At 50.7% G+C, this 25,434-nt stretch overlaps 1 protein-coding gene across 5 annotated transcripts in view; it reads right to left on the bottom strand.

Annotated features, from left to right (window-relative positions):
- The window catches only part of Actn (alpha actinin), a 92,806-nt gene that overhangs the window by 49,924 nt on the left and 17,448 nt on the right, over positions 1–25,434 (bottom strand). The window contains exon 1 of one of the 5 annotated variants that reach the window (XM_089558464.1): positions 3,354–3,489. The exons of the other annotated variants lie outside the window; for them this stretch is intronic. Coding sequence (XP_089414590.1) covers positions 3,354–3,422 — 69 coding nt within the window. The 5' untranslated portion in view covers positions 3,423–3,489. Of the gene's footprint in view, positions 1–3,353; positions 3,490–25,434 lie in introns of those variants that run through there. 5 annotated transcript variants of the gene reach the window in all.

Here is a 25,434-nt window from a genome sequence, read left to right as displayed (position 1 = left end):
GTGCGTCCCTATAGGAATCAAATGCCGCGTAGACTGTAAATGCGAATACGCCTATAAGGGAGTAAAAAAAGGAATAAGCTTTCCTCTTCCGCGCTCCCTTTTATATAAGGAAGTGCGCAAGAGGAAAACTTAATCCCTTTAAACTCCGCTCTGTTTAGAGCGCCCTTTTACAATTAGCGGCGCTAGTGGTAATGCATTCTTGGGTCAATTCATTACTCTAAACAGAGAAGACTAAAAAGGGAATAAGCTCTGTTTAGAGTGTACTTTTACAATGAGCGGCGCTACTTCAGGTAATGCATTCTTGGGCCAATGCAATACTCTTGCACACTACCTTATTCCCTTCTTACTCCGCTCTGCTTAGAGTACTTTTACAGTGAGCAGCGCTACGTCAGGTAATGCATTCTTGGGTCAACGCATCGCTGTAAACAGAGAGAGTGTTGTTGCATTTCGCAATCAACCTAGCAAGTCGAAACCCCTCGAAAGGTGCTTTCATAACATGTGAGCGCATTATTTTCGCAGGTCAATCTATCAAAGACATTATCTAACAAATTACGTGGTTAGTACACCTGCGATGCCCTATATAGGCAATTTGTCCGGTAGAGGCGAGTCTAAGAAAAAAACGTGGTCGATTGAGCTCCTCTCCCTCATACTTCTGCACACAAGGCTGATGCAGGGTTCAAAACAAGTCCAAGAGGTGGCGCTACTCGCTCTACACTCTCAGGAAAAAGGGGCTAACAGGGGGTGAAAGGTTAGTCTTTTTGGGGACTAACCGACCTGCCACTGGCATTCGTCCCTTTGGGGACTAACTGCAAAGTGTCTAACTGTTGGTCCCCTTGGGAAGGGGTGCAACGGTTAGTCCCCGGGAGCAGACGTTTAATGGAAAAACGCAAACGACGCGTGTTTTCGAGCGTAATTTAGAGTGGGATAGTTTCCGACAAAACTTGACACACATAACAACGATAAAGGAAACAGAAATAAACACACATGAAAACACCAGGATTCGAACCGACAACCTTTGGATTATAAGAAGATAATAAGAAGATTAAGAAGTTTGCGGGGATACGGTGGCCGCAACTGGCAAAGGACAGGGTTAAATGGATAGACATGGGAGAGGCCTTTGTCCTACAGTGGGCGTAGTCGGGCTGATGATGATGATGACTTGCTCTGTGACCACAGCTGCAAGAGCACTCAGACACCGCAGTCGGTTGGGCACGTGAACTCTCAAGCATGCGCATGACGAAAACTCGGTATCGGGGCTCCCGTATCACCCTGGAAAGGCTTGCGCGGCCAGATATCGAATTCGACGCCGTTTATCTCTTCTTCTCGGCACTCGATCGAGCGTCGGCGACGTCGGTCCGTCGCAGCGGGATGTAGCAAACCCCGTGGACCCCTCTCATGGGGACAATGCAAATAGTTTCAGGAACTATGCATAGCCGACTGAAAGGGGGTTCTCGACACACGATTCCCGAATGCAGCGGCCGTTTTCCGAAAAAGAGAAAACACATTAGGTGCAACGGCTTACCGCAGCGAAGGCAGATAAACAGACCAGCGTTGCACTTGCCGTGCGGTCTTGATTTCTTCGTATCTTCGTAAGCCAGCTATCGTTTTAAGAGGGGAATCCACACGAGTGTCGCACAGCTGTGTCATTTCCCAGATTCGCACTGAAAGAGGCAAAACTTATCGGAGAACCCTTACATTATATAAAAAAAAAAAGATTCCAGCGCTGACAGGTAGCGCCAACCGTGACATCGACGTTTTCTGGAGAATGCGCCCACATGGTATGCAAAGTTCTAGCCTACATTCTATACCTCCTTGAAGTTGCCGTTGGAAAGTCTAAAAAAGATAGGAATGATGGACTATTTTTTTTTTATTGCGAGGAATGCACATGGAATATGGTGGGAAGATATCCTGATGGCTGCTCCGACTGACGACTCTAGAGACATCCCAAAAGAAAGAAAGAGAGAAAGGAAGAGAAAGAGAGAAAGGAAGAAGGACAGAAAGGTAGGAAAGAAAGAACGAGAAAGAAATAAATAAATAAAGAAAGAAAGAAAGAACGAGAAAGAAAGAAAGAAAGAAAGAAAGAAAGAAAGAAAGAAAGAAAGAAAGAAAGAAAGAAAGAAAGAAAGAAAGAAGGGAAGGAACGAGGAAGAAAGAACAAGAAAGAAAGAAAGAGAAAGAAAAGGCCTGCCGGGCCGAAGTCAGCAGCGCGCAGATTCATCCGCCCGGAACGCGATCGCGCAGTCGGCCTTAAACGCAGCCCTTTCACAACCCGCGCCCGACGACGCCGCTCATGCCAATGCACGGGGAGGCAACACGCACGCACGGAAGAGGCGACTCCAGAGATAGGCAGATGCTCGGCATACCGAAGGGGCCGTACCACTACTTCCTCGCCACGCGGGGCGGACAGGAGCGCACATTCCCCTCCCGGAGAGATATCGAAGCCCCCTCCACCACGAGATGACGTCACCACCGATGCGTCAATTCTGCCCCCCCCCCGCCCCCCCCCCCCCCTTACCTTTCTTTCTGCCCTGCTCCTGCAACGGAGTCTTGGGTCAGCACGCGACCGACATCTAATCAGCCATCACCTACAGGACGCCGGCCAGGGAATGGGGGGGGACACATGGGCCTCAAGAAAGACAAAGAGTCTTCGAATCAAGTGGCGACACGCCGGTCGGTCACCGCGACAACCACAGCGCACGGATAGCCAAGTGTCGCGATATAGGCTCACGCTTATCAGTCGCCGGGCCTCCGAGAGAGGCATGTAACACCAGAACACGCACACGCAAGCACGCACTCACGGGCACTGAAGCGAAATGCTTGGCCACTCACACCGCGCAAAGCCCCCCGCGATAGGGCAGTTGACACTGCCGCTGCAAACAAGGTGCTCGCAGGGCTGCCAATCTTAAACGATATAAAGCCCCCGCGTGAGAACGGAGCCGCTGCTACACTCGACAAGCAGCGAGCTCCTACAACGGTTCCCCGCACAGTAACAAACGCCCGACCTCATCGTTCTTGACGCGGAGAGGAAGACACGGGCAGAAAGCACCCCCGCGAAGCAGACAATGAGGAGGAGACAGTCGCTGTTGCACGCTCACTCATCTTGAAAAAGAAGCGCCGCACAGCGCCGAAGAAGGCAGCAGCTCTTCCTCTCCTCTTGGGATTAAGTGCAGCAGCATTACTGGTAGTAGTAGTAGTAGTAGTAGTAGTAGTAGTAGTAGTAAGTACGGGAAGCACCTGAGCTGGGGCAGCGGAAATAGAGGGATAGCAGGCAGTGTGCGTAGAAGTGAAACGAAAGAGGCGAGGGGGGACAGAGCACCACTATAGGCGCATTTTCAGATTTCGGGCACACATACCTTCTTCGTCAAAAGTATCCAGGCAGGCGCGGACGGCCCGTAAGCGGGAACACGGTCGTCAGGTAGCATAGCGTTCTCCGGCGCTTGCTGGCCAGATTACCGCCGATGTCGTCGCCTTGCGCCCTAACGCTCGCTGTGTGAACGATAAATACCACGCAGCTACCACACAGCAAGCGCGACGGCGCCAGGCGACGTCATCAGCGGTAATCTCGCCAGCGAGCGCCGGCGAACGCAATGCCACCTCCCGACCGCGCCAGGGGTAGAGGAAACTTCCATATATAACCCCAATGTCCAGCAACTACATACGTCAGCGCCAACCACTCCCATATAGTGGACCGGAGGGAAGCCGACAAGAGCGTCTTATCGTCTTAATGACAACGGTATCGAGAATAACTTCATCCCCGAGGCCGACTCGAACCAGCGCAGTCGAAAGAAGGAGCAGCTTCGTATCGCCGTCGCTCAGACAACTCGGCCACGACCACAGCGTTATCGCGTTCGGCAGGGATCGTTCAGTTTTAAGTATCAATTCACCTACAGTCGCCAGGGGCGCTGATGTAATTGAAATTGGATGAATTCAATGGAAAAGAAACATAGTGTAGAACTATATCGATTCTGGAAAAGGCAGATCAGGAAAGAATTTTTCTATGATAACTCAAGAGGCAGTGCACTACTTTTTGAAGCTAGATCAGGGTGTCTTAGAACGCGCAGCTACAAAAAGAAATTTAACGAAGAAGATGACACATGTGCAGGGTGTGGTAGATCTGTGGAAACAATTGAACACCTCATAATCAAATGTGATGGTATCCATCCGGATGTCGATGCAGGCACAGTCACTCTTTCTGAGGCCCTAGGGTTTAAAGATAACAATGGGCATGTAAATAAATCTGCAGTGGAAGTCAGCAAAAAGCGATTGGAGGATTGGTGGCTGAAAAGCAGAGATGTGGCATAAGGTTAGAATAGTAGGAAACCGTAGGCAAAGGTGATGGAGAATCTTAATGAGAATTGCCAACACAGTAAACAAAAAAAAATAATAAATAAAGAAAAGCTGAGCATGGTGGCAATTGCCACCACCCCGTTTCAAAGGGGGCGCTCCTATCCATCCATCCATCCATCCATCCATCCGAAACTAGCCGGAATTTCCTACCCCTTACCGCGATGGCGGGATGTTTGCGCCTGCCTGATTATACTTTCGAAAACGACGGCATGTCCCTAAAGTCTGCTTTGAAAAAGCAGGCGAAGACCTGGGAGATGGGTACACCTGGGTGAAGGCCTTCAAAGTAAAACCAGCCGCGGTTCGAAAGGAACCCGACCGCGGCGTTTCGATGAAGGCGAAACTCAAAAGGCACCCGTGTGCCGTGCGATGTCGGTGCACGTTAACGAACCCCAGGTGGTCGAAATTATTCCGGAGACCTCCACTAGGCGTCTCCCTCTCTCACCCCAACCTTACCCCTTCCGTCACGGCGCGGCTGAAGTGTACATCTAGAAGTGATACAGTTACTGCGCTATTTCCTTTCCTTAAACACCACTAATTTAATATTCAAGATAAATGCCTTCAGTGTAAACGCCTTTAGGTCATAAGACTTAAGATAAAGGCCTTTAGTAGAAAGACCTTTATGGTAAGTCTTTAGCACAAAAGATGCTTTCGCATTCACAGGACCTTGATGGTTTGGTCTATGGGGGTTTAACGTCCCAAAGCGATTCAGGCTATGTGGGACGCCGTAGTGAAGGGCTCCGGAAATTTCGACCACCTGGGGTTCTTGCACTGACATCGCACAGTACACGGGACTCTAGAATTTCGCCTCCCAACAAAATTCGACCGCCACGGCCGGGACCGAACCCGCGTCTTTCGGGACAGCAGCCGAGCGCCATAGCCACTGAGCCACCGCGGCGGCCGTAAGGACCTTGAGTGCACACTGTAATTAGTGCTACTGAACGATATGTCCCTCCTAGCCATGCTAAACCTTCTCTTAATTTTTTTTCTATTTCAATTCAATCTTAGTGTATTAGCTTTGGAAGTGCCAACCAGTGCACGTTAAAGAAGCCCGCCCGGGAGGTCAGAATTATTCCGGAGCCCTCCACTACGGCACCTCTATCACCTTTCATTCCCTCTTTCCTCCCTTTCCTCGTGGCATGCACGGTTGAGGTGATCTCCGAGTTTTATGCAGTTACTGCACCCTTCTTTTCCTAAAAAGGCAACTTCTTTTAAAACCTAAATCCCTGACCCCTCCACTGAATTGCTGAGCGTGTCGCACACGTGTCCGCCCAACAGTCGGCCACGGCACCTCTTGCGCAGACTTTTCCCACGCCTCTTAATCCGTACATGCTTGGCTGAGCGCGCGCCCAGCTTGGCGCCCCTACCTGGCGCGCAATATTGCGCGCCCTTAGGTCCGCTTGGCTTGGCCGCAGCGGAGAGGAGGAGGAGGAGGAGAGACGCCAACTCGACCGTGACTCCCGAGACAACTGAGCGACCGTGACAACTCGACCGCGCCGACTTGCCGAGGGGAGAGCCCCGTGAGTGTATACTTGGAGCCGATCTGTGTGTTATAAGGTGTCCGCTACTGTGCAATACACTGCGCCAGGTTTATGGCTACGTGAGTATCATCACCAGCAGCAGCCTAAACCTGCTCACTGCTACACAAAGGCGTCTCCAACTAACTGAGTCCTGTGCCAACTTCTTGATCGCATCCGCCCACCCAACGCTCACCGCCCCCTGCTACGCTTGCCTTATCTTTGTATCCCTTAAGCACCAGCGGTTATCTTGCCTTCGCATTACGTGCACTGCCCAAGCCCATTTCTTTCTCCTGATTTCCAATAGGATGTCGTTAACACGGGTTTGTTCCCATCTACAACAATTACCAATGAAAAGAAAGAAAAATATCACGGTCTTTAGGCGTTGCCCCGGACAAACGAGGCGACAGCACCACGTGTAAGTGTGCCATATGCGTAAAGCTGGAGATACCATGACCACAACGAACGCGTCCTCGACAGAGCCCACTGGTCCGGCCCAACTGTTAACGTTCCCTTGGAGCGGCAGGTGAGCGCCCCAGTTTCCCACTACGACATAATGCGCCGTTTACTCCGGACAAAGTCCCACAAACAATTGTCTGTGTGTAAAAAAAAAGTCCTCAACTGGCATCGCGGGAGCATTTTAACAGTCCAGCCTCAACAGAGGAACAAGACAGCCTTTCGAGACCATCCTTCCCGCACGAGCCGTTTGAGGAGAGAAGAAAATGAACGACTGTTATAATAAGCGACTAGCGGAGTGACAAAGTGGCTACTAGTTGTTACGCTAGAAAGGGGTCTCACTGCAAGCCCCGTGACGCCGGCCGGAGCTATTATAACCGCTCTCCACGCTTTCCGGACGAACGCACGGAGCCTTTCCGCCCGTATAGTTAACGGCCGCCGGTCGTACAGTCAGTGGCCGTTAGAGACGGACGTTAATTGCACCGCTGCCACTCGAAATCAGTGCTAATCAGACCGGGGAAAAGTTAATCGCCGAATGCTATATATAAACTAAGTGTGAAACTGCGAGTGGCCTCACGCATACTGTCACTTCCGTCGGTGCAATACCGTCCTCGATTCCAGTAGTTAAACGACACCGGAACACTGCGGCCAGTATACGCCCAAGTCTTCACAGTGGGTTCAAGCTTCCCCTGTCCCAGCACTCTGCTTTCGCTGGGGCAGATATGCTGTGGGTATTAATACATGTCTCTGACCGTATACCTCGTGCGTACGTGCACGCACGCACACTAAACAGCCGCAGCGCTCTTTGACGAGTTTTTCTAGCGCCACTACAAAACTAACCCTTATGGCCATGTAAAGCCGTACCAGCCAAAAAGGCAAGGAGAAGTTGGATTACGATCGATATCTCCCAGTTTTTTTTTTTTTTTTGATTTCCCAATCTCGAACGCCGAAGCAATGCTCAGCATCGATGAGGTATTCTGGCCGCGACTGCGCATCATCTAATCCCACCGCTCTGGAGTTCACCGCTCGGGAAACGAACTCCATCTAACATCCCTCGTAAGGAACTCTTCGGACATAAACATAGTAGGCGGGGAAAGGGGGGGGGGGGGGGAATCTCATTCAGCGCAGTCTCCGTCTATAGGCTTCTTATAGACTATTTCCTTCCTATAGATGCTTCTTTCCGTCTATTCATAGTCTATAGACAAAAAAGTCTACTAAAAGTGCATGGCCATAAATCTATAGATTGTCTATAGACTGTCTATAGAATTGGTATTGCCTATAGACTGTTCTCTAGGATTTGTCTATAGAAAGCCTATATACTTTATAGACAGAAGTCTATAGACAGTCTATAGACTGTCTAACAAAAATTTTTGTAAGGGCCATATACTTCGCCAGCTCAAATAAAACGCACTCCACTAAAGCGCACTGCTCGAAAACTACACCCGCGGAATATTCCCAGGGAACCAGTCGACGCGGAAGTCGTCCATGCCGCACGCGTCTTCGCATCCTCCGTGGCTTCTGCGCGAGTAACGCGGTAGACTCGTGTACAGCCGAACGGGACACATCGCAGGGCCGATAAGCTAGAAGCCACTGGGAAACGGCGATAAGAAAGGGGACACGCGCCGCGGATCCAATAGACGACGTACCGGCCGCGGTACATACAGAGAGCGTAAGGAAACGTTAGACCCGGCACCCTGTGTAACGGGAGGCGATAGAGGACGCCGCGGAATCGGATGTCACTGGAAGGCCGCGCGCGCGACTTGGCGCCGTGCCACGTATTCTTCGCGCGGTAAACAAAAACAAACAAACAAACGCTCGCGTACGCGCGCGCGGATGCACACGGAGACGGAGAGAAGCGGGGAGGCGGATTGTAAATGACCAAGCCACGAGGCAGACTAATCCGCTATTTAGATGAAGCGATAGGGGGAGGATTATGGAGGAAAGACGGGCGCGTGGCGCACACATATACATGCATGCATGTAGTACACGCTGTCGACGTCCCGCTTATGGGGTAACGGGTTTGCCAGCCTACTTACGGGCCGAACCGGAACGACGCTCAGGAGACGCAGCTTCAGAGGACGGTTAAGCCAGGGACGAACGGGGAAATTACCGACATTGGCTGGAAACGACGATCTAAAAAAATTATGAAGGAAATAAAAAATTCGAGGCAGGCGAAGCTGACTCTGCCGCTATTCGATGCCGCGAGACAGTGACGGTGTTGGCCGTTCACGTTTTCTTGTAGTGCTGTGAAAATCACGCCGCTGATAACGGCCTGTCATTAGCAGTGTCATAATGCATAACGATGTAGAGGTGTTGCTGGTTGGTTGGTTTATGGGGTTTAACGTCCCAAAGCGACTAAGGCTATGAGAGACGCCGTAGTGGAGGGCTCCGGAAATTTGGACCACCTCTGGGGTTCTTTAACGTGCACTGGCATCGCACAGTACACGGGCCTCTAGAATTTCTCCTCCAAAGAAATTCAACCGCCGCGGCCGGGATCGAACCCGCTGTAGAGGTGTTGCTCTGCGGCGTATCGAAGCACAGAACCCGGAACAGAAACCATTTTACGATGTCTTAGAAAGGCAATTAGGGCACCCCTACCGAATTCTTGCTATCAGTAAAATTCGACAGTTTGGCTTTACTTGTGGGTCTGATGTCTTTCGTTCGGCAGCAAAACGCACATTCAAATTCGCTGCTAACAATTTTGGAGTTGAAGAAGGGGCATTTTCTCCCTTTGTTCGGCACCAAAACAGGAATTCATGGCCGAGAGAAAATTACTTTTCAAAATCTTCCCGCCATTCAATTCAGACTCGTGACGTCTGCACCAAAGAGGGCTCCGTGATCGCCAATAAACGTGAATGGCGATGTAGCCTAGACTCCGGGATCTGCGCCAAAAAATGCGTCGACGCACCGCAGCTACTAGCAAAATCAGTCTTTTTTTTTTATGCCTTTCTCAGATCATAAAAGCTCCGGTTTCGGCGAAACTGGCCTCTTCGCGATTACGGCGCGACAATCTATTGTACAGGCCAACTTGTTTAGTGTTCCTTTAAGAGTTAGCAGAGGAATTCACATCAGGTCTGTCGCAAGTCGGACACAGTTTTCTGAGCCGCGCTGCCCCGGGCTCCAACAACGATGTACGGCTCTTAGCACGGCAATGTCCGCGGCGACGCTGCCCGAGACACGACAAGAGAATCTCACGGGTGAAAGGCTGAGTCAAGAGAGAGAGAGGTTAGTTCCCCGCAGCGTGGCCACAGTCGAAGAAAAAAAAAGAAAAGAAAGACGCACAGAAGAAAGAGGAGAAAGGGAAAGCGAGAGCAAGGTGCGGAGCACTTTCTGTGTCAACGCGGCACGCGAGAGTACGGAGAGAAAAGATCGACCCACGCGCAATCTGCCCGCAGCCCCGCGTCTACCCCTTTACGGACCCCCTGCGGGCAGCCCCCTAAGGGGTCAGGCAAATGAAGCATGTGTGTGTGCCCGGCGACCTCCTCAGTGTAGGCACAGGGCGCGCGCGGCACCGGACCGGATATTCAGGCCGGAGGAGACGGAACGCGGTAGAGGTGCAGCGCGTATACACATACAGTGTTTATGCATGCACGTGTATGTACTGTACTGCGCGATATGGGCCACGCCACATTTACATGCGGCGTCCCCTTTCAGCGACTGGGCACCAGAGTTGTACACCATTCGACTGCTCATATGGATGTGATGTTTAGGCTTAAGTAGAGGTCAGAGGCGATTAAGCATCCTTCCGAAATCTCAACACTCACCCGGGCAGCCTCTGCAATGCACTAACTGAAGAGCGGTTAACCTTCGCAGCTAGATCATCCATTCATTCTTAAGAATTACATTCTTTAATTCGACTTTGCACCTTCTCCAGCACCCGCTCGGGAGAGCACAGAGATCAACGAGAAAATTAAAGAGAACTCGTCCCAGTAGTTCGCTGTTAGCGAGACAACTTGAAGGAAACATCGCGTAGTGAGGACGTGTATATGGGAGTCAGTCTACACTATAAACAGAGAGGAGTAGAAGGGAGTAAAGTACTCTTAAAAGGGAGAACGCTTGAGGACAGCTCTTCCTTTTTACCCCCTGGTGTGTATTCCTACTCTCTCCGCGCTCTTAACGAAATCTCGCACAGTATCAACGTAAAGCTACAGCAGGCGTTTCAGGAAAGACTAAGTAATTTTCAAAAACAGGCTTTGTGGGGTAAAGATATCGCTTTTGCGGCGTAGGAATAGCAGTGCTGGCGGACACAGGAAAGCCGGTGAATTGTCTTACGTAGTAGGCTAGTTCATTAATTTTTGATAATTAGCTTTTTAACTATCACAGCTAGGCAACTGGCTGCAATTACAGATATGTAGCCGGTCGTTAGTGACAACCATATCAGTTTTTTTAGAGTTTAGAAAACGCGATTACCTTCGCCCCTGTGAATACAAAATTTCGCTACATCGTGCCAAAATGCACGCGCTTTCGAAGAGCACACAATCAAAGCAACCTTTCCAGTGCACGTAAATAGTCAAAAAAGAGAAATTTCGTTGGTCAGTGACCCTACATTTTTCTTTTGCCTCCACCAGACAGACGATGTTTCATCGAACCCTTGACTACAAATCTCTAATGGTAACGCGCTTACCTCTAATAGTTAAAACACGAGGGAGACTGAAAGAGCGCAATGTGTGTGTCCTGTGTGTGTCTTTTGTACGCAATTCGTACCTACAACAGTATGCACCAACTCGCCCAACAAGAAGTTCTTCTTAACTCTAATAGTTAAAAAGTTAATTATTAAAAATTAGTCAACTAGCTTACTACTTAGAACGATTCACCGGTTTTCTGGTGTCCACCAACACTTGTAATACTATGCCGAAAAATGCGTATTTTTACCTCAAAAAAACCTGCGTTTAAGAATTAGTTAAAATTCTTTCCAGAAACACCCGGGTATATGGGTTACACCGTATACGAGCGCCCAATCTGGCACGGTATAAGAGCCGATTCGGTCGATGCAGAGAGCGCGGGGGCAATCGGGCGTCAAATACAAACTCCTCAGAGAAGACACACTGGGAAGTCTGGCCGAGTCACTGTCCCTGTTTGCCAAGTTCGATCACGCGCGCCAATCGATGCTCAGTGGATAAACCGTTCTCCGCACACATGTTTGCCCGGGGCCAAAACCGAGTACTGTGGACGCAGCTCAATTCAGCGTGTGCTCAAAGATTCAGGACAGGAAGGCGCGACCAGAGAGAGAGAAAGAGAGAAAAAAATGTGTGTGCGTGTGGGCGGGGGGGGGGGGGGAAGAACTGAAAAAAAGACAGAATGAAAGAAAGAGAAAGGAAGAAAGTACGAAAGAAAAAGCAGAAAGAAAGAAAGTACGAAAAAAAAGCAGAAAGAAAGAAAGTACGAAAGAAAAAGAAGAAAGAAAGAAAGAAAGAAAGAAAGAAAGAAAGAAAGAAAGAAAGAAAGAAAGAAAGAAAGAAAGAAAGAAAGAAAGAAAGAAAGAAAGAAAGAAAGGGGGTGATAAGGAGAAACAGACCGCATAAAACGGTGAGGGGCAAACATAGCCCCACAAGTAACGGCGCCAACGCAATCGCCGGCCAATCGGGCCACGGAAGCGCATATTTCATCGTCACCTACACTGCCATGCATACGAAAGTCGACAAACAGAGCTCGATCGAAGATAAGGGAAACGCAGACCACTGATGCATAGTACAACCGCGGTCCCTCGAACAACCGAAACGTGGTTTCTGCTTTGGAGCAACTGACTGCCAAGTCATACACAAACACCACAGGAATCCACCTACACATTCGAGTGGCAGCTATATAGGTCTATGCATAACTTTTCACCACCCCTGAGCTTCGTGGAGTCGGCTCAGACCACAACTCGCGCTTTTTGCAAGTCATATACCGAGCGCCAACTTACATACTTGTTCCCTGAGAGGCGTTCGAAATGCACGGCACACACTGTTAGATATTTCCATCGGACACGCCAACACCTCACCACTGCTCGGCTTTCGGAAATCGGGACGGGGCTGGGATAAGTCAACCACGCACACTTACATATCCTCCACGCTGAACAAAACGCACTGTCCACGGCTTGTCTGTGCATATATGCAGAATGTGACGAAAGGCTTTCGATATTGGATTCACCCACGCAACGCACGCGCCCCTATATGAGCTATGCGCAAAGGTAAACAGCTACAGCACTGTATACACTTGTGCCGGCGCGACGTTCAAATTGCTTCGGCACACTCTGGCGGAGATCCAGATCCGATCAAGCAGCAGGCGGAGAGCAATCAAAGCTCTTGCGGCGTCCCCCGGGAAAAAGGCGAATGCAAAAAGCGAGCCGAAATTCGACCCGCACGCGAGGAAACAATCAGAACCGCGCCGCCATGCTTATAATCGAAGCAGACGGTAAAGAAGGGGAGAGAGGACGAAAAAAAAAAGCAATTCGCTTTGCCGTACACGAACTGTTAGCGGCAGCGAAACAAACAAAAATGAGACAAACAAGGAAATGGACGCGGAGGAGGTCGATCAGTATAGTGAGTGGACGTGGAGAAAACTGTGTTGGCACATATGGCGTCGGTTTGTGTGCACACTATAAACATACGTATATTTGAGCACGCGTTTGCGACGGCGCATATATGGATGCAGATGCGAGCATACGAATGCCGATGCGTTTTTTGCAAGGTAATGTCGCCGTATTTCGCTGTCTGCCCTAGATACCGAAACGAAAGCCAAGATGGCCGCCAATTCACTGCGCCCCGTCTACCAATAACTATTACCTAGAGGGAAACCTGGCGCCACCGTCTATGCGAGTTTCTTAAAGAGCAATTCATCATCCCTGCGGGAATGCCGGGAAGACGACATTTCGTGTTCGGCTATAGGCTATATTAGAGCTGTGCACGGGCTCGGGCCGGCCCGAAAGCCCGTACCCGGCCCGGCCCGCGGGCCGGGCTCGGGCCTTGCGGAAGTCTATTCACCCGGGCCCGGGTCGGGCTTGGGCCACGGTATATTTGTCTCGGACGGGCCGGCCGGGCTTCGCGATCGCGATTGCTCCTGCGTGGCTCCAGCCGCCCTACTGTTGCAAGGTTCGAAAGCCGTCATCAATGGACGATTTGTTGTTTTTACATAATAACTTGGAGTGATAACTCTCTACAAGCGCCGTGTTTGCATATACTCACTAATTTTCATCTAGACCATGAGAGCCGAGCATTTTAAAAACATTGAAATAAACTGATTTTCCTTAAATTATCTTTCTGTTTCATCGTCACTTCAATTTCAGTTTTGCATGCAGGTCGGGCCGGGTCCGGGCCGGGCCTTAACTCGGGCCGGGCCCGGGCGGGCTTAGGTTTCTTCAGTGTCGGGCCGGGCCGGGCCTCCGTCAGTAGTGTAAGGCTCGGGCCGGGCGCGGGCTGAAATTTGTGGCCCGTGCACAGCTCTAGGCTACATAGTGAGTTTAGTTTAGTTTAGTTTATGGGGTTTAACGTCCCAAAGCGACTGAGGCTCTGAGGGACGCCGTAGTGGAGGGCTCCGGAAATTTCGACCACCTGGGGTTCTTTAACGTGCACTGACATCGCACAGTACACGGGCCTCTAGAATTTCTCCTCCAAAGAAATTCCAGCCGCCGCGGCCGGGATCGAACCCGCGTCTTTCGGGTCAGCAGCCGAGCAACATAACCGCTGAGCCACCGCGGCGGCCTAAGGCTATATAGTGTTAGGCCTAAAACGTGCATTGTACCTCGAAATTGCTAGTTGCGCCGCGATGCTCTCTCCTCAGATTAGGTCATTTCGATACCTCGTTTTTCACGTCATCAAGTAGATTTAACGCAAGTGAAAGTAAACTTTCACACCATTTCTTCCGAGGTTTGCCTCGAAAAGAGTTATTTTTACGGCCGAATCTACGTTCTATGCACAACGAGCCTCTCCATTGTGGATGAAGTACTATCGCGCTCAATATGAGTTGCAACGCGCGGTCATCGACCGGGGCTCGTTCCGTGGTGTGCCTCCTCCAAACAGTCGCTCGGAATTCTGGGACAAACTGCTGTTCCAGGAAACAACAGCACCCCCGCTCAGGAAAAAGTTTCTCCCAGAATTCCGAGCGACTGTTTGGAGGAGGCACACCACGGAACGAGCCCCGGTCGATGACCGCGCGTTGCAACTCATATTGAGCGCGATAGTACATGTAGCGCCCCCAGCTTTCCCTCTAGTTATATTAAGGAACTCTATGCCGTCTGCATTTCGAGAGTAACTAAAAGGCGCAAGCAATGACCATATATGGAAATATAATGCAATATCAGATGTTCGCCTTTTAATATGACTCACGAGAGCGATGGCGTCAGGTTTTCATACCGTGTAATATACAGGGAGTGCCGTGCTAGTGTACTCAAGCTACAAGTAAAAGAAAAGCGCACAAATTGAAACAGTCCTCCCGGTGGACGCTTTGACAGCAGGAACATCACCCACCGAAAAAAGCGGAATTCGTTCTATTCAGAACAGCTGTTGCGCATCGGACAAAGTATCCGCATGTCCCTCTCATGCAGAGCTTAATTATCCGATCCTTACTGCGCTATAAAAAGCAACAGATATATACATGCAGACTGCGAACCAAAACCAGCTGAGATAAAGTTGTTGATACGCCGCATATGAGCACAATCGTCGATCAGTAGGTGACACGAAGCAAAATCGAACGAGTATATACAGCAAAACAAGTGACACGAAACGCCAGTGCAAGAACTAGAGAAACCACTTAACTGCTTCAAGGGCGCGTTTTCCTTTCTGTCGTTTTAGTCTGCGACGGCGGGCGAGTTGCGAACCGTACATATGAGGGGAAAAGAGTAGAGCAATGAAATGTTGCCATTGCATTCCACTGTTCCAATTACTGCGAAAAAAAAAAAACATATCATACTGCACTAAAGAGACAACCGGCGACCTATTTTCCCTACAGCAACGGGCTGGCGACAAGGAATCTCGTCGCCTGCGACACCGCAGACGACGCAGGCGCGTATAGTATGTCGTCTGCTACGCGCGCACCGCCGTAGGCGTCGCCAAGCAAGACCGCGTGCTATGCATGCCTCGCGGCCGAGTGCAATGAAAACAAAGATCATGGCGTAGAAGGAACGCGTTAACCGCCATTGAGAGACACAAGGAGAGGTCACTTAATTAGAGAGCGCCTAATTGGGCGTACACGAATCGCCGACTGCCGCGCACCGACCCGCCTAGCCGCGCCAATCGCGCTTAGACGCACGGCCGAACGCAAATACGCGCGAGCCAGGAAACGGAGGAGCGCAGACGGCACGCAGACGAGCTACGAAAGGACTGGACTGGACGCACGCCGCTACCGTGACGTCACGGTGACGTAAAAAGCCGAGGAAGAACTAGAACTCGGGCAGACGCCTCCGCAAGGGTGAGAAACCGGAACCTACGACGTTTTAGTCAAGAAAAAGAAATAAGAGGAAAGAAGTTTGAAAAAAAAAGAAGAAAACGTGAGTAAAAAAAAAGAAATCTGGGCAAGTAATCTGTAAAAGTAAGCAGAAATAAAATTAAAAAAAAAAGCGCGGAAGTGTAACGAAACAGCAGCGACACCAGCAAAAACGGCAGCAGACGACGAAGTCTGACCAGTGAGAAAAAAAAATAAATAGATACTGCAGGGACTAGTAGTCCATGCTGACGGTTGGAGACAGACGTCGCAGACGTCAAGCGTGTGCGTGTCGCAACAGCAGACGACAGAAGCGGTAAGCCTCGAAATGACGTTGATAAAAAAAACAAAAAAAAAATCAGACGAGAGAGTAGTACATACATCGCGAGCGTTAAAAGAGAAGACACGAACAGTAGCTATAGCACCTTTCAAAAACGAGGCGCCGCAACACTTTAGGGACAGAGTTAAAAACGGTCGAGGCGCAAGTCTTAAAAAGAGAAAGAAAATGACCAGAAGGAAACGCGGTCGAGAGTTCGTTGTATTACACCCTCCCGCTCGAGCGGGACGGGCGGCTGACTCAGCCGCGTCGGCTGCTCGTCGTCTGCTTGGGACAGCCCGCTTCGTCTGCTAATTCCAGCGGCGGCAGAAGGAGAAGGCTCAGCGAGCTTCTTCCGAGGCCTGCTCGCTCGCTACGCGGGCAACCGAAATAAATGAAGACCAAATTGGCGTAGGAACCCTCACCCTCTTCCGTCCTGTACTACGCTCGCCCCACCACCCTCTCTCGGGCAGCCCATACATCAGGACTAGCCTGAAGGCAAGTCGATATTTTAAGCCGCAGCGCAGACGGGGTGTCCGCAGACGATCTCACGCTCGACCGCTACTTTTTCGTTCTTACTTTTTAACGCCTCAGTCAGTCGCTGATCGAGCGCGCTTCACGCATTGACACTTCCTTGACAGTTTAGATATATTTAGTGCCCAGTTGTTCCCTTACGAACTGCCCATTCCAAGGTGTCAATATTAATTTACCTACGCCAGTCAATCTACACTGACACGAATTCAGCTCATGTAAACGTGAAAGGCGAATGACACTACCATAACGAAATCCGGTTCATGGAAGTGTAGTAGGTCAAACGACCATTGAGCATTCTGTTGTGAAAACATTGTACGGGCTAAAGACAGGGGTTTCACGAAGCCCAAACGTCATTGTGGGAAAGTACTGTCCCCTGACAAAGAGTCAGGGGAATTAAACGGTCCAAAAGTGAGAGACCACCAGAATCCCATGCCACATGACGCAGGCAAATCAATTACCAACTGTGGCCTTTTTAAAACATGGTAGATATATAATTAGTAGGATCGCTTTGTATCGGGGTGGTGATTATTGTCACATAGCCATTATTTCCTACCGGGTCAAATTTCTTCGACTTATACGCCAATTTTATTCTTCCATAATCTAAACTACTCCCTTGCCCTTCTCCACCAATCCTAAAGTCACATAATACTAGATACTACTATTTAGAAGTTGAGCACGCCTGTTTCTAAACCACAGTGAATATTGCATCTATATTGCAATCTCGTGCACTGACGGCTTGAGCGATAAGAATACATTCTATCGTTTCTTGTCTTGCTTGCAGCAACAGCAAATGTCCTCCGTGATGTCGAATTCTTCGAAAGAACAGTGAGGGCGCGCCACCAATAGCTGACGCCAGACCCGACAGGTGTCGCCTCCGTCTGCTAACCTCCGAAAGTTAGCAGCTGAATAAGGCCCAATTTTGAACCGCCGTTCCGCCACTGGCAAACGATTAATTAACCCCGACACTGCTGGTAACGCTTCAGTTCACGCTATTAACCATCCCCGCCTTCTCGGCACATTTCAACCGGACGCCAAACCCAGCCTAAAGCTACAGAAGACCCGCAGCAACGGCATCGAAGCCATAAAAGGAGTCGCAGACGACACCGGACTCGGAACACAAACAGAACGTAAGTACGCGCGCTGCAGTTGACACGTCACAGATCGCGGTCGGCCGCGACGACCGTATATCGCTCACGCCTGACGCCTCTCCCGGCTGTTTTTAGTCGCGGAATGGAGCGCCCTCTACGCATTTATCCTAGTGCCACGTGACGATAAAACCGAGCATGCGAACGCCATTCCGGTGACGCCGCGAAGCAAGCAGACGACGACCCAACGACGCGCGCGCATTCCTCCGCTGCAGACGATTAATTAACGAAACGCCGCGCAGGCGGAACGCGAAAAAGCAACCTCAGATAAAATTCCTCGAAAGACGTCATTCGACAGTGAAGTTTAAGTAACAAAAGCATATTATCCAGGGATTGACGCAATCGGCGCATCGGATTATCGGCAGAGCATACGCGAACAATAGCGAACACTAATGATGATCTGCGTTCTGACGTCACGAAGAAGCTTGCCCTGCCGTCTGCGCGCGATAACGGGGTACACTGTGGAGTACGACTGAGGTCAACGAAAGTCGGCTTATCACATATGCGTTCCAGTAGTTCGAGGACAAATACCAGAACGCGACGCAAAAAAAAATGCAAACACGGAACCAGATATCCTGACCCAGCGGGCAGCAATGAGCCTTATCAGGCGGCAATCGAAACAGTACCTATAGGTGATAAGTCAAAAGCTTACAACTTGAATGCAACGGGAAAATCAAACCGCAGTCTAACGTTGCACAAGTTTTGACGGAGCAAGCTCCTTGTAGAAAGGAGACTGGTACACCCGACTCAATCAAGATTGTTAGCAGCAGACACCTTCCATGGCAGGGTTGCTCGCATGGTGGGCCGACCACCTTTGCGCAACACAAAGAGAAACAGGTGAGAGCGGCAGATCCGAACAATGCTTCTTCCTCATTACTACACAGATACAAATCTCCCGCCTATCGCCCGGCTCTATCATTGCACCCGCTCGCGAATTACAATACACCGTCCACGCAACCCGCGGTCTATAATAGAACCTCAGAGGGGCGGAATCTCGGAGCTGGCAGCAGCTCCGCCGCTTTTAGAAACACGATCCGTTTTAAAACGAGACCAGCGCGGACAGCAAGACGCCGAAGACGGCGTCTTCTGTTCGGGTAATTACGTAAGCGGATACTGTAGACACGCGGGCCAGAGCAAGCCAGCAGTACTCGGCCGAGAGTTCCAGAAGGACCGTCGCCTGTTACTCGCGGCAGACGGCGCTGCAAGCAACCAAACAGGAGCTTACAAAAAAAAAAATGAAAACAGAAAGCGCGCAAGGGCGAGATAAATACATGAAGCAAGAAAACGCCGCGCCACGGCTTCCAGAGCAAACAGGCAGCACAGGCGGCGAAACGAAGACACGCTCCAGCGACGATAATAATAATAATAACAACGGGAGCAGCAGGGAGGGGGGGCTCCTTTTAGGTCGGCAGAAGCCGCGCGCGAGAAGCAAACGAGAACGTAAAAACAAAAAAAAAGCAAAACGAGATTACTAAGCGAGAAGCAAAGCCCACTCGAGGAAGAAGCGGCAACGCAAACCCACAGAGCTAGCTCTCGTGTCATGGCGGCTGCAGACGACAAATTCCAGAGCCCCGTCTGCCACCGCCAGCGCTCTCGTCTGCCTAGCCCACATAGCAGACGACCCAACTCTTCTGCGAGCCCGGCGCCCCACCAGCGATATGCACGAAGCCATTGCCGGCTACGAAGAGGCGCAAACACTGGCGAAGAGAACGCGCACACATAGGGGATCCTCGCTAGCTCGAATACACTGCCAAGCGGGCCGGGCCCAGGCGCGCCCCAACCGAGCGAGCGCTATGGCGGTACGTGTGTGTGTGCTTGCGTATGCGTGCAAAGGGAAGGCTATGAATAGAAAGGCGCTTTGTTTGCGAGTGGCCCCGCTCTTTCGCCGGGGCGATATTCACCGCCGCGGCCGGGAGAGTCAGCAGCACGGCCGAGAACGAACGAAGCCGATGCCTTCTTCTTCTATGGCACGCGCTTCTCTATTCGCGTGCCGCATGACGCGCTGGAGGGAGGGTGTTTACAAGGCGGGGGGCGCGCCAGATCGACAGAGGGGAGGAGGAGTCAATGTCCCCCGCCGACACCACAGACCGACTCCCGACGACCCCCCTTAGTTTGGCACCACCGCCGATCCCAGATGTGGAACGATCCTTTCGTTATTTAAACGGACCGAGGGCCTCGGCCACGAACGCCGTTGCTTCCTCGGGAAACCGTAAAAACGCCACATGCTCCCAGTCCCCGTCGACGCCTGACGTAGTTCATGGCACATAGCAGCCATTCTTCACATGTGTGCAGTCAGATGCAACTGAAGAACTAAGCGGCGAATGTCCCTTCAAATGAGGTTCCCGAGTAACCAGAGTCGATCGAAATGTTGTCATGGACGCCGTGATCAATCGCTCGCATCTGCTCGCGGAACGTGTAAGGCGGTCGACCATGACGTCACTGACAATCGGTCTGGGTGGATGACACGTTCCTTCTGACGCAGAAAATATTACGCCGCTACGGCTACACACCCCCATCGCTTTTCTAGAATGTTGAATACAATGTTGCAACAAGAAAGGCCTACTTGTAAAACTACTTGTTTGTAATGAAACTAAAAAAAAAAAAAATAAGTACTCCCATCATCCATATAGTGACAGTAAATGCCTGCAACAAAACTACTTAGAAAAAAAAGTATAGCCAAGTACGCCCACTGCTCATAGTCAGATAGTAATCGTTGATTCCCTCACATTCACACGCGGAGAGCTTATCGGAGCTGCGTTAAGTGAATTCTGTCCCACCGTTCTTACAGCGCTGACAAACGCGTCGTCCATTAGCGAACTCCCACCCACGTTAGTCGCCAGCCGGTCTATAGTTTCCGCTCTGAGCAGCCACAACTTCGTTGACGTGACTTCAAAAAAAAAAAAAATACACCATACGCAGTACACGGAGCTGCAACAGAAAGCGAAGCTCCTGTTCGTATAAGCGACGTGACCCGAACACGTATAGTGTGCATAGCCCCACTTTCACGTTGACAACTACTGGTCGGCCGCCGTAACACCGTTCGCCCGCACTTAGGGCTGACGAGAAAATACCAGCCTGGAACGGCGATTACACGCCAGTGCAAAAGGGAGAAAAAAATAAAAGAAAGGGAGGTCGTTACGCCAACAGACACTGCCCGAGAAACTACATAAATGATGCCTACCGGCGCGCACATAGAGTATGCATATAATGCAAGAGCGCTGTCAATCAAGCTAACATGCCCAACCCAGACCTGGCGTAATGAGGGTTGGCGTCGCCCCGCAAAGAAGGCGGGGGAGGGGGTCGTAGTGGACAGACAGAAGGATGAAAACAAAACGAAAAAGGACAAACCGCAACAACGCGACCCCATCTGTTACCGCCTTTCCGTGTAGGTGGCGCGAGCTGGCTGCCGCTCCTACAGGCCTACTGGGTAGGCGCGGGGACTGAGATAGAGCAACAACATTAATCAATTCGCCCCTCCCAGGCAGCCGGGCCCCACAGCGCAAGGAAAAACGCCGAGCGCAAGAGAGCGAGCGCGCGTCCTCGGTGTGACGCACGGATCAGTTCTCTCCGTCCGGACAGTGCTGACTTCTCATTTCCAGTGCACTGGGTGGTGGGTAGGTGGCGCCACCTACCCTCCCGAAGCAGGGTTGGTGGGAGGATGCAGCAGGGAGGAGGCAATATGGATCGATACTAATAGAGGAAGCGAGCGCGCAGTATAAGCACACAATACCGGACGCACGTGTCAGGCGGACTTAATCGGCTAACACGCGTGGGAACTGACCGTCGGTCGTCCAAACCAGACGCGGGAAACTGCGCGACCAATGTAGGAGGCGGACTCCAGCAGCTTTCAAGCCGGTGCAGCAGTTGCTGTAACAGCAGCGCCAGAGAAAACTGCTTTATTTTGACTTTTTTTTTTGCGCGTCGATATCGAAGAAAACAAATATAAAAGCTAAGAAACGAAACACAAGGAAAACTCCGCACAGCCCATAGGCGCCGCGGACGACTTCCTGACCGTTTACTCTAGGCATGCGGAAATCATGGCTAGAACTTAAACCAAACCGGCAAGGCGCCTCAGGCTTGACGATCACGAAAAGTAAGCCACGTCGTACAGACTGTGCAATCCAAAGCAACGGAGTCGCCTATCTCGCGCAGCCTTCAATTATCGCTTTCCAGCAAGGAAGCAGACGATTTTTCAACGACAGCTAGCCAAAACAACTTGGCAGAAGACAAATACCCACACGCCGCGGAGAGAAGCAGACGGCTACGAAATGCATAGCAGACGACCACCGGTATAGAAGCAGACGAAAAGAGAACGGAGAGCAGACGACCGCTTCTCGGCGCGAAGTGGCCACTGGGTGCGAGATTATAGGTATCGAGATTCCTAATTGGCCGAGAGCCAGGAGACGCCCTGATTAGTGCAGCCGCTGTTCGACGGAGCGTCGCGATGTAGGCACAAGCGCAACCCCGTCGGAGGCGAAAATAAACACCATCGCGACGCGAAGACAACGTTGCGTTTTATTTTTGGGGAGGCGGGGAGGGCCCGCGGCCTTATTTTTAGCCGCACAACGGGTCCGAAGGTGCGGTCTTCTAAAGGTAGAAAAAAAAAAAAAGGCCGGTCTCCTTTTTCCTTAGGGCGTGATCTTTATCCGCTCCGCTGAGCGCTCCTCATAAAAGGGAACGAGCGAAGCAAAAAAAAAAAAAAAATGACGAACCGAAAGAATACAATGGCATGGCGTATGAACAGAAGTGAAAACAATGTGTACACCGAAGTGCAAAGCGCAGCGACCATCAATAACGAAGAACAATGGGGTAGGAAATATTTCGATTCTCTTGTCAAGCTCGCACAATTTTTACGAAATGACATTTCGCGGTTTTGAACAGACGACGCATTGTCTTGGTGATTTTTTCCCCCTTTTCTGAGTAAGAAAACGCGGAAAGTGACGAGGGGGTCATTAACTACGGTCATCGGTTCCCATATTCCGTATCTGCGGCCGCACCTCAGGCGGATGCGAATCCCAACAGGTGTCTTTGAAGAACAGATCAAGGCCCACTGCACAACGTGCACCCCCCCCCCCCCCTCCCTGCTAAAAAAGAGACAAAAATCAAAGCAGACGACAGCAGCAGACGACAGCAGCAGACGACAGCAGCAGACGTTCACAGCCGTCAACCACGAATCAGACGAACCGAGTACCGGGAAAACAGGCGGCGATTCCCCATCCCTCCTTCTCTCCTGCAACGCACGAACATCGAAGCCAACTGTTCCCAAGCGTTCACAAAGAAAGCAAAAAAAAGAAAGAAAGAGAAGGCATTACCAGGAAGACATCGCACGCTCGCCATATCGGCGGCCCATAAAAAGGGTTCACGCGCGCCGCCCCCGAAGCAAAGCAGTCAGCCAACCGAAAAACGAAAGCAATGAAAACAAGCAAAAAAACGAAACGGAAGACTACACACGCCAACACCGGTAGGAGTACACACGCATGCAACAGCTGAAAAGCGCGCGGTCACCCGCGATCGACTGCCCGTTCCGCTTGGTTTCGTCGCCTAACGTATTCCTCCAAGCGCGCAAAACAGCGCGCGATGCCGGGTCAAACCTGATTCGCACCGAAAACAACGCAAAAAACAAAGGTAGAATACGATAACAAAAGAAAAAGAAAACGAGAGAACGGGAGTAGCCACCGAGCAGACGACGGCACAAGGTCACAGCAGCAGCGGAGGTGGTGAGCAGACGAAGCGCGAAAGACCGGGAGGGGGGAGAACCAGCCGCGAAGAAAGGGTGAAAAAAAAAAGAAAATTGAAGGAGAGAAGCGTAGCCGCCGCAGCAGCAGACGACGACGAAGAAAGCGCAATAAAACGCAGAAAAAACGCGCAAAAAACGCAGAAAAAACGCACGCCTCGATGCGCGTCGTCTGCTGCTCACGTCGGTTGCCCCCAAACCCGCCGCGCAGACGACGACGCGCGCGCGCGAGCGTTTAGTGAACAGGAAACAACCAACGGAGGGACCGGTCGGTGAAACGGCACGCGAGGACCGACTGCTTTGAATGAATTAGCATTCCGTCCGGGTTCTTTGCACCCCCAAAGGAAGAAGAGAGAAAGACAAAGATCAAAAGAAAACCGAAAGCAGACAACAAAAAGATCCGCTCCTGGCCGCTCGCCCTCCCTGCGTTCGACGACGTTCGGTCCCTTTCTTCTGTTGTTTCGTTTTCCCGAGCTTCCTTTCAGGCTGTGATAGGGGCGCTTGTGCTTCGGTTTTGCCCGCGTATTGTCTCCTTTCTTTTTCCGCTTTAGCGCGTTCGCTGTACCGTTAGCTGTCTCCGGCCGCCCTCTCCCCTCATAATCCTCCAGTGCGCGGAGCATAGAGATGACGTCACTTCCAGCTATAAAAAAAGAAAAGAGAAAGGAAAAGAAGCGCGTTCACTGTTCACCCTCCCATCTACCCCCCTTGCAACCCCTGTCGCGCAAGTGTTCCCAGCCGCCGCCTATGTGCCTTTGTCGGCGTCGCAAAAACACGTGTGTGCATTCCGATCGTTCCCGCTAGCTTTGTTTGCGCGCTGAAACTCTCCTCCCTGCTTTTTGCGGCTTTTGTTTTCCTTTTTATTTGTTTCTTCATCAACGTCTGACGCCTGTCAACCCGGCGATATATAATAATACAAAAAAAAAAAAACACGAACGCTAGCGGCTGTGGTCGTACCGGGAATTGAATAAAGGAGAGCGCGGCGAAAACATTCCAGCCTAAAAAGCACATAGGGCACTTTATTTTCCTCTCCAAATGCGACGACTCTGTGAAAGGCACCGCATACCTGGATCGCATACAGGGGCAACACTGAGGGAAGGAATTTACCCATTTTTGGATGCACGGGATGTTTCATGCCGGCACTTTATTCTTATTTTATTTTTATTTTTACGGCAGCGTAAGAAGAGAGAAGTCAGACCAGCTCGCGTTTCAAAAATCGAAATTCTTTTTTTACGGGGAGCACTGAGATCGGGACGGGGGCCTCAAACGAGACGCAGAACGCCGCTACGAACAGAATGAAGAAAGATTACAGCCAGTGTAACTGTAGTCGGATATAACTCAAGAACAAAGCGGCAAATGCCCTTCAAAAGAGGCCCTCCATCTAGCCAATGGCGTCGAGTGATACTCAAAACGTCGCGGTTAATCCGCTTGAACCTGCTAACCTGAGATCTAGGAGGCTGGCGGATTAAAGGGAATTAACCACGGCTTAACCGGATTAATCACGTCGTCGGTCGACGCCATTGGCTGGTGGACCTCTTTTAAGGGGCACTTGCCGCTTCGTTCTTGAGTATAGTATCCGACTACAGTGTAATTTGAATAGATACCAAAGCAAAACAAATAGCATAAAAGATAAAGAGTTAATCGCGCCCCTTACATTAAATTCAATTAGCACAGAAATGAACATATCTTTAGACCAGCGTCCGCCCTTGTTTCGTTTTTTTTTTTCTACTCTGCACACTGCCTCTATATAAATACCTATTTAAATTAAATTTTCTCAGAAACAAATGCGTCTTTCGCTGCCGAAGATTTTCAAAGATCCATAGAATCGACTTTCTTCTGACAATTTTGACTGGGGGGGGGGGGGGGGGGGGGGGCGTTGCCATCAATGTCTCCCTTACAGGGTCGTAATTATATTTCCGAAAACAGAAAAGACCAGAAAAGTGTGATGAAACAAAAACAGTTCGAACAACCGGGTCAACGAATGTCGCTGCCTCA

The sequence above is a fragment of the Amblyomma mixtum genome, chromosome 8 (assembly GCF_055824585.1).
Source record: "Amblyomma mixtum isolate Tamu chromosome 8, ASM5582458v1, whole genome shotgun sequence".
Classification (NCBI taxonomy): domain Eukaryota; kingdom Metazoa; phylum Arthropoda; class Arachnida; order Ixodida; family Ixodidae; genus Amblyomma; species Amblyomma mixtum.
This window is presented reverse-complemented; position numbering and strand designations above follow the sequence as displayed.